Source organism: Sinohyriopsis cumingii, chromosome 2 (genome assembly GCF_028554795.1).
Source record: "Sinohyriopsis cumingii isolate HCF-2022 chromosome 2, ASM2855479v2, whole genome shotgun sequence".
Classification (NCBI taxonomy): domain Eukaryota; kingdom Metazoa; phylum Mollusca; class Bivalvia; order Unionida; family Unionidae; genus Sinohyriopsis; species Sinohyriopsis cumingii.
Genome location: NC_142962.1, coordinates 122,489,622 through 122,499,098, shown reverse-complemented (window position 1 = coordinate 122,499,098; position 9,477 = coordinate 122,489,622). Strand labels below are relative to the sequence as shown.

The window sequence follows — 9,477 nt, the reverse complement described above, 5'->3', positions numbered from 1 at the left end:
AAACACTTGCTAAAACCAGCATGTACAGCTGCTTTCACTAGACCCAGACCTAAATCTAGACTCGATTCAGTTGTTTCCACTTTCAACATTTCAGTCAACCCGTGGAAATAAGTTTATATCTGGTACATTTTACTGATTACTGGTAACAAATATATCAGGCGAGAAATATAAATATAATAACTAATGTTTTAAGGGTTAATGCTATATTCAAAACTTAGGTAATCTTTTCAAGCTTAAATCTCATGATATGTTTTAATATATTTATGACGTATGGCATAAGTGTTCGAGAAAAGTGTCACCACTAATCTCAACACCGTGAAATCCACACTTGATTGACAAGTCTCATCTGATCGTCTGCGATAAATGTTGTCTTGTAATGATTATCTGCAACATAAATGACGTCCTATGTCCGGAGTGAAATTTATTGGCTTTACAAACAAAACGCCATTATGAATGATGTCCCAAGTCTAGTGTCAATTTTAGTGGCTTTACAAATGCTAATTTGTTATACGGTATTCATTTTAACCCGGCAACAGAAAAAAAAATAATCAAGAACTACTGTTAGAAAATGGCAAATTTGGAATCCGCTAGTCCTGTGATCTATAAAAAGTAACAAATTGTCCAGGCTATGAGAGCCATATTTATCTCATAACCTAAACACATTCCAACTTGCCATCAAATTGTCAATTTTTCGTGTCCAAAAATCATAGACCTTAAACAAATATTCATTAGGCTTGTTTCCAAATATAGATCAGCCTTAGAGCCCATTGGAGCCAAAAAAGAATTTGTTTCGATCGTCTTATCAAACCACTTAATATTAATTTGTCCAATCAGATAAAAGTCTAAGACCAATAATAGGTAGTTGACTTTAAAAATATAATATTTACTTAAAGGAAGTTCAATGTTTGAGGAAAAGGAGAAACATTCTTCTGAGACGAAGAAGCATAACTGCATTTAATGACCTTATGTAATGATGTGGAATCTAGATGTGATAAAAATACATTATTTACACGTTTATGTAATTGAGTATTATGCACACAGACATAAGACACACTTTCAATCAAGCTCTCTGCCTTTCATTGAAGACTGGAGTGCAATTGCCTTTGCTGCCAAAAGCACATGTCTAAAAGGTCTTTTATGTACCTATTAAACACAGCCAAATGACAAAAGTAGTTCAGTCGACCGACACAGTGCATGATGCTTATCATCACCATGTCTAATAGATCACATAGCCCTGTTAATCTAAACGGTTTTCTACATTAGTGATGAAACCAGATACCTCATTCATGAAGAAAGAAAGACTACAATAGCCAAGGGTAACATATCACGCATTCTGTCCGCGGGTTTACTGGCTGACTATTTTTCTGGCCGTTTACTGCAATGCGACAGACAATTTTCGAATACAGCTTTTTTGGGGTGCTTGTTTGGAAAGCGGGTGATAGATGGCTGTACATATCCCAAAGGAGAGGTTATTGGCGAGGCATTCTCTTCATTACAATATCAATCGTGCATGCGACCCAATGAGGATATGCTTTCGCATTTTATTATTGCTGCAGCTAAAACGCAAGTATCCCAGTTTGAACTGGTGCCCGTCAATTTTAGACTGGTGTAGATACTCTTCAATCAGTTGTATGTATTCTTGCCGATGTCAGATACTCCGTCAACATGAGGCAACCGCAGGATTGTCAGGCGACATGAATGATTCGTATTTCTCGTATTTTTCTTGTTAGTTATCTTAAGTATAACGCGACTTCTAATTGCTACTCAAGAGCAGGCCAAAGATGGCTAAAATGGACGAGAATCCCGTCGGCTAGGATTTGAAACTAAGACCCTTGCATTTGATGGTGTATCTGGTGGCAAACTTAGATGGATAGCTAGTGTAAGGCTGTCGTGTGAGTGCTTAGCTGGAACAGAAATACTGCCAGTATGAGCCATTAAGACCCCAGGTACATGTATTGACAGCGATGCTCATGCTCCGTCGCCGCGACTCCATTGAACGTTAATGAAGAAAAAATCCGGAGCCCGGAACGGTGATAGTGTCGTTGCTGTTGCTGAATGTAAAATCGTTAACGTTTTGAATATCTTATTTTGAATCAACGCGATATAAACGGGACTCCTTCATTGCCCTAACCCCACCAACCGATGTATCGTATGTAGCTCTTCGTGGGCAGTCAGGATCGACTTCAATAATAAAACCCCTTTGCGTGCCCTAACTTTAACAATGCGTTCAGAAACGCCTCAAATACATAAAACAGTATCACGTCAGTTCACGTGTGTAGGTCATCGTGTTCTTAGTCTTTGTTCAGCAATCTCGTCACGGCTTAGCTTACTGCAAACAGCTTCTCGTGGATGCTCTGGATAAAAGTGGTGACAACCTTCTCGCGTCGGCATAATACCGGCTTCTTACATATTCCATCCAAGAAGACTGTGACAATGTATATGGTTGGGGTGGGTTGCTCCCATTATGTTATTTAAACTATTATAGAAGTCCCACACGGGCTCTATTTTGTAGGAAGTTAAAATTAGTGAAAGATAGATGTCATGCTCCGAGCCCCTAGTCAGCAATGGCAACGGTTAGATGGTTAAATATATAAAAAGGTTGAAATTCAATGAATAACAATTTAATAACAATTCAATAAACACATTATTAAAATTCCTAATTAGACTTCTTCCGCGCGACCCTTTAGTAAGCATGTTGCGTCACTTGATTAGCAGTGTGAGATTGATTTACATCTGTCCTTGTATTTCTACTCATTTGTTGTATCCTTTCTCTTTCTTATTTCTCATAATTCCTTCTCCTCTTCCTCCCCTACCTTTGCTCAAATTCCTTCTTCTCCTCCTCCTCGACTTTCTCCAGACTCCTTCTCCTCCTCCACTTTCTCCAACCACGATTACGCTTCTGTCGACGTCGACTGTCTCGGATACAGTCTCATTTCCGTTTCCAACTCTTGAAGACTTTGAACCCAATGGAACCGGAAGTTCTCTGTCCCCTAAAAGTTTCCTGTGAAAACACAAGAAGAGTACAATCTCTTTCCTTAGCACTCTCATCTCACTACACATAGCCTATCATCAGAAAACCGCTATCAAATTTCTTCGGTCAAGCATTCGTTTACAGCGAGATACCTATACGTTCTTGTATGGTAAAACAAACATCATAATACAGCACGATATCACTTCTTATAAATACGTCAATAAATTTCGTCACATCAGTACATATTCCTAATCCCGTTATATTAAACAATTTCACAATAATCAGACGCATTTATTTACTTTACAACTCATACAAAGTACGCAATTATTCAAATATCCATGCTCTGATATATGAATACCTACATAGTAACTAATTTTACATACTTCAACCATATTTCCGAATTCACAATTCAAGCATGCGTAAATTCTAACATAAAGCATTAATAAATGCACTGGTTTACTACGAAGTAACCAAATAGTGAATTACGAAATTAATTCTGATCACAAGCTAACAATCTACATAATTCTCTACGTAACGCTCAAGGCCATTTCTCAAAAAGGCATGTAAATGAAACACTACAAGGGTAATTCTACAAACTAAACGATGCTAGTAATTAAGTATACATACTACAAATAATTACAATTATGATGCCGTAATATTCTTCAAAAATCGAGCAAATAACCTACTGGCCTTTTCGAAGCTTTGTCTTTCCTTACAACCTACCTCTAAGTTCTGCCGCCAGATTACGAGTGGCTTCTTTCTCAGAGTAAACCTTATTGGTCTGCAATCCTTTCAGGCGAATACTGAATTAATCCTACGAGTTTGGAAGGTATCATTCTGGTCTGAATTGTAATCGCGCCCTCTATCTCAACTTATGATTGGATATCACTGTGGACCGATCAAATCAAATCTAGCGGACAATGTCCCTCTCGCTGTCTGTCAACGTGGGGAAGGATAATATCACGCCTTGTTCACCCCGTGGACGTCCTTATAATGGTTGAAATAAACGTTAACATATAGTTGTGATAACGGCAAGCCTTTGTTAAGTGGCGCGATCGGTCGCCTTCGCCTTCGCCTTTGCCAAATCAAACACAAGGCTGCGGTAATATTCCTCAGACATGTACATTATACACGTCTCTATAGCTTCTTCTTAGCAAACAGAAGCCACATTGGATTTGATCGTCGATTTTTTGCTGTCTTCTGATTTGATCCATATTGTTGACAAGTTCTTCCACTGGCACGTCCAGAGATGGTGGTTTTGAAATAATAATAAGTTTTTGCCTGGTTCCGATAGAGTTACACGCTCAGACTCTTCCTGTTGCCTCGACAGTCTTTTTAGAGTGTATTTCCCGCAGATCATATTGACTAAGGGTGTAAAGACAACGGTGGCAGACGTGCTTCTTGTGCTCTGACTTGTAGTGGTTGTGTCCCATCTCTTTTTTCTTTTGTTCATCAAGACATAGTGGCTCTTTTGAACTGTTCCAGTGGTACATTGGATTTCGGACAGCAAGAGCAGATCAGCATCGTAATGCCATATTTCGCCGATTACACACAACATCTGTAGGCTTTACTGCAGCCGAAGACTCTGACTGAAATTGCTTTCTTTTGGTACTCGACCTCATCGATCTAATTCATCTTAACAGAAATGTCAATGACAGCGAAGTCGAGTTTTCTTAGGTGTTGACGGTACTTGGCTGGTCTGTCAACGTGATCGTTTGCCTGATATAAAGCCGACAGAATAGCCCACTCGAAACAACGACTGTCTGTGTTTCTTACATTGATTACAGACCTAGGCGGAATACACTTTGGTTTTTGGAGTGTAGGTCTGGGTTTGAAAAGGGCGATAATTCAACACGCGCAGTTCTAGCTCTACAAATTTTAGAAATTTCCACCCAGACCTCCACCATTCTTGTGTTCTCCGTGGCTTTAAAGGTTATTGCACACAAAAAAATTCAGTTTCATCAAATCTAAGTACTTTGCAGGAATTACTTTCAAATACGTTATAACTGCGATGGCGTCTTCCTGCCAGATTGATACAGTTATTTGCAATCTGCGCAGCTAGTACACCCTAACCACCACCAAATCGTCTCATCTCCATGTCATTGCAGCTCCACGCGATAGACTCCATAATATCAATAAATGTCAAAGCGTCTCTTTCAAGCTAGTTCCCCTCAGACACTAGGACACAGAAGTATCTTACAATTGCATCGGCTCTACCTTTTCTCCTTATAAATCTTGGCACTGTCAAACGCAGTCCCCCTACGCCCATGAGTAGGAACTTGCGGTTGCGCTGGAACATCAGCAGGCTCAACCATGCGTACAGGAGCTGGGACTGGACGCCGTGGTTCTACGTGAAAAGATGCAAACGCATTTGCATAGCAAGCACACTTACTGCATCATCCATACTTTTGCTATACCAAATATAAATCTCAAAAGGAAAATGCGTTATTTTCGCTGATCACATACTAATTCGTCAATACAACTGGTATACTCTAGCAAACCTAGTCTCTAAAAAAACGTAATACGTGCTTGTCGTTCACATTCGACCTTGTCGAGCTGCTTCTTCGCCATTTTAATTTTTGATTCATTTTCATTTCCATGGCCTTACCTCTGCAGCCACTGCAGATCTGATGAGCGGCTTTGACTCCAGCCCTACACTTCCAATGCGTTCAAGACACACATCTTCTGCTTGTTGCAGCATGGGCGTGGCAGTATCACAAATCTCTTTTCCCACGTTTCAGCCAGATGCACGTGATTTTACCAGCCATTCTCTTACAGCAGTAATTATTGAATTAAATGCCACTGCGATAAAAGTGGTCACCACCTGTCAGTGACGTGACCAATTGATTTCTTGCAAGAGAAGCAATAAGTTTTGTTTGGCCTGTATTCCAACCCAGTAATCAGCATATCCCGAGCGTGGTAGAGGGCTTTTCGACAAAGTCAACCCTTGTTGCAAACACATCCACTTGAGCACATGGTAAATGCTTTTTGCCTCAGATTAAATGAATTTAATTACCATTTTGACCGTACCCTTTTGTCTGCACCATTTTATCCATACCAATTTGTCCAATACCATTATGTCCACTTAACATTTTGTCCATACCATTTTGTCCGCTACCATTTTGTCCGGCCACCCTCCATTTAGGTCTCGTAGTCGTATCACAACAGGCTTCCATTTTCAACCTCTAAACCAGGGGTGCACAACCCGTGACCCGCGGACCAGATCCGGCCCGCAAACGTGTTCTGTCCTATCCTGATAGCAAATTAAAACAAAACAGAAATCTGGCCCGTCAACAGTAATTATATTAAAGAAATTAGTGTTTGCGGCCCTCGAGTCGTCTTACAAAAAGCGATCTGGCCCTAGGCCGAAAAAGGTTGTGACCCCTGCTCTAAACTATAAACAGGTTCAGACCCAGAAATGGGTTACTGTCTCAAGAATGTAGTTTCTTTCTTAGTAGTGAAAATCGTTCTTTTTCCCCAATCCTTATATGACCATGTTAGATGATAACACACACACACACACACACACACACACACACACACAGAAGTTTTTATTGATTTAGATACTTATATACTAACAATTTGCTGATATTTATAGTTCTACATTTTAATACATAGTAAGTACTACCTTTAAGAGGTTAATAATCTATCGTGACCTATCGAGTTTCATGATTGTATATGTAATCGCATTAGAAAAACATCAAAACTGCAAAATATCTAAAGTAATCATTTGCGCTTGAAAAGGGTTGGTACTACTATCAACAAGTATTCCTCAAGGTGTGTGTGTGTGTGATCTGGATTTTTAACAATTGTTAACATTGTTTAACAATTTTTCAGTCATTTCATTACGATGTCTGTAGTGTGACAGTTTATAGTGATGTCTAGCACTGGGGCAGCTTGCCGCAGACATGTGGCATGATGTCCCACCCAGTCACATCATCCTGACACCATACCGACCAGTTCTAACACTAACCTCTTAATGCTAAGCGTCAAGCGATGCAGCTGTTAGTACGATTTTTATAAGTCTTCGGTATGACGCTCTAACCACTAGACCTCCTGAGCTCTAACTACTAGTCCACCGGAGCTCTAACCACTAGGCCACCGGAGCGGTCCTCAAGGTGAAGTTTTATGATTATTCATCATAAAGTGTAGAGAAAACTAGTTAAATGCAAATCCAAACACGCCTTCAACACTTCGCACGACATCATATTAGAATCGGAATACATATGTCCAATTTAATAAACTGTTTAAATTTTTAAACTAACAATTTAATATGTCATCTTCATATTCAAATAAATATCACACACACACACACACACACACACACACACACACACACACACACACACACCACCCTTGGTTCGAATTTCCGTAGAGTACGAATTAAAAATTATCTAACCTGTATGATAGTATCATTTGTATTCAATATCAATTCTGCCTACTATTATCAAGCGTTCTTCTATAGATTCCAGGAGAGCACTTTCCATTTTGTCTGGTGTATATTTATAATTCTCTAACATTATAACAACAGTTGTTTCCCTGAAATACGTAAAAGAAACACGACACGCACATGTATCAACGCTTCAACTAGGATCAGACCTCTGGACTTCACGCTGTGATTTTGCACTATGCCCTCAATGGATGGTGCTATAGTTTCGGCCTGCCCATATGGTTTACATATTGTATTATGTAAGTAGATTTTTGATATGAAAGTAGGATTTTTATATTTACATATATCTGAGAATCATTATCAGCAGAGAATTACAAAATTGTTCGTGGAAACCAGACGGCATGGTTGTATTCAATTATGGCATTGCCAGGATATTACGTTTGACCGTTTATACAATAGTTTTTTATTATATAATTAGATTTTAGATTGCTAATTTTTTCAAACCTAACTGTTGTTTCCGTTCAGGACTAAATGAGCCAGGATATAATCTTCATTTAGAACATTACAGACATCGTTTCAAGTACTTTCTTAAACAACACACACATGACTGTCAAACCTCTCTTCGCTCATTGGCCCGCCGTTGGGCGTTGATCTGCTGGATACCAACTTGTCTCGACTGTCGGCCCGACTTGGCTGAATGATGTTGGCCCAGTGTTATGTAACTCACTGGTCCGCTGTTGGGCCAACGTGTCTGGCCATTGTTGGCCAACGGATCAACATTATCTTTTGACTTTGGGTCTACCTTGGTTCAACAATGCTTACCGTTAGGCCAACATTAGCCAACGTCATTGAGTCATGTTGGGCAGATGTTGATACAACACTGAACCAACGTTAGTGTGCTGAGTTTATTACATACAATCGTAAAGGAAATATAACAAATTGCTTCTTTAATTCGCATGTACTGTCCGTACATTGAGGACAGCACCTGTAATAATTGAAGGCGCTTTCATCAAATCTTTGCTTCATATCTACACATTGTTCAATTTACAGACAATAATCAAACGTGTTGTTACCAAATCTTTAAAGCAATCTGGATTGTTTAAAGAAAACGGGAAGTCAAACACATGCTTCGCAGCCTTTCTGGCTCCGAAACTAATCTGAATCGGCAGTAAAAGGCGTGCCTGTTTACATTTAAGAAATCACCTTTGACTAACCAACACTTAAGTTCGTTAGAATAATTAGAAAGAGAGTCTGTGGAAAATGTAGAAAATGATGTAGGTAAGTTCCCTGGGGTATTTATCTGGTGCTTCAAAAACGCAGGTTCCATTTTTCAGATTTTTTTGTGGGATTTTGTTAAACTTTTTGCATAATTCTTAAAAGTGGACGGAAGCATCTAGTCAGAGGTAGATTTCTTGAGAATAATATTTAGACAATATGCACTTTTTTGATCCACGAAATACACTCTTTGCAACGGGAGACAACTCTTAGCGTAGAGCAGTAGTGATAGACGTTTAGACACTGGAAAGCTAACTTACGAATGGGGTGGGGTGTAGTAGAATTCTTAAATGTCAGAAAATATGTTGCACATTTTGCAATATATTATAATATGCAGACATCAAATTTGTATAATGAAAACCAAAACAACTTACGAAAAATACAATGAACTTATTGTTCCATACGAATTCCTGTCATTCTTCCATTGTGCATACATCATTCCTGTGATTCATTCAGTAACATTTTCATGTCGTTCAGCCAAGTTATCATTACACTGTTAATTCTTGTACCGTATTTATCTTAATATAAAAGCACTCTTTCTTTTGGAAGTATAATCGATTTTTGGGGCTCGTTGTTACTGCTTTGTTTCTTCTTTTTTGGGTACAGAATATGTTCAGTCATTGATATAGACACCAAAATGTGTCTTATACGTTAGAATAATCCAAATATACAGGTACATTTTTCAAGTAACAGTTTTATTGTTATTACGGTAGGACCGAAAGAAATAAGTGATAAGTGATATGTATGTATGTATGTATGTATGTATGTATGTATGTATGTTGTTGTTGTTGTTGTTGTAGGGTTTTCAGCACACCATAGGCTATACATGGCGGCCAGTATT

At 38.9% G+C, this 9,477-nt stretch overlaps 1 protein-coding gene across 1 annotated transcript; it reads right to left on the bottom strand.

Moving 5' to 3' along the window:
- Positions 1–2,605: 2,605 nt before the first annotated feature.
- Positions 2,606–9,103, bottom strand: LOC149805732 (uncharacterized). Its single transcript, XM_089936779.1, has 2 exons — positions 9,011–9,103; positions 2,606–3,001 (listed from the first exon to the last, which is right to left on the bottom strand). The coding sequence occupies exons 1-2, from the start codon at positions 9,073–9,075 to the stop codon at positions 2,752–2,754; spliced, it is 315 nt and encodes a 104-aa protein (XP_089792905.1). The 5' UTR covers positions 9,076–9,103; the 3' UTR covers positions 2,606–2,751.
- Positions 9,104–9,477: the final 374 nt, after the last annotated feature.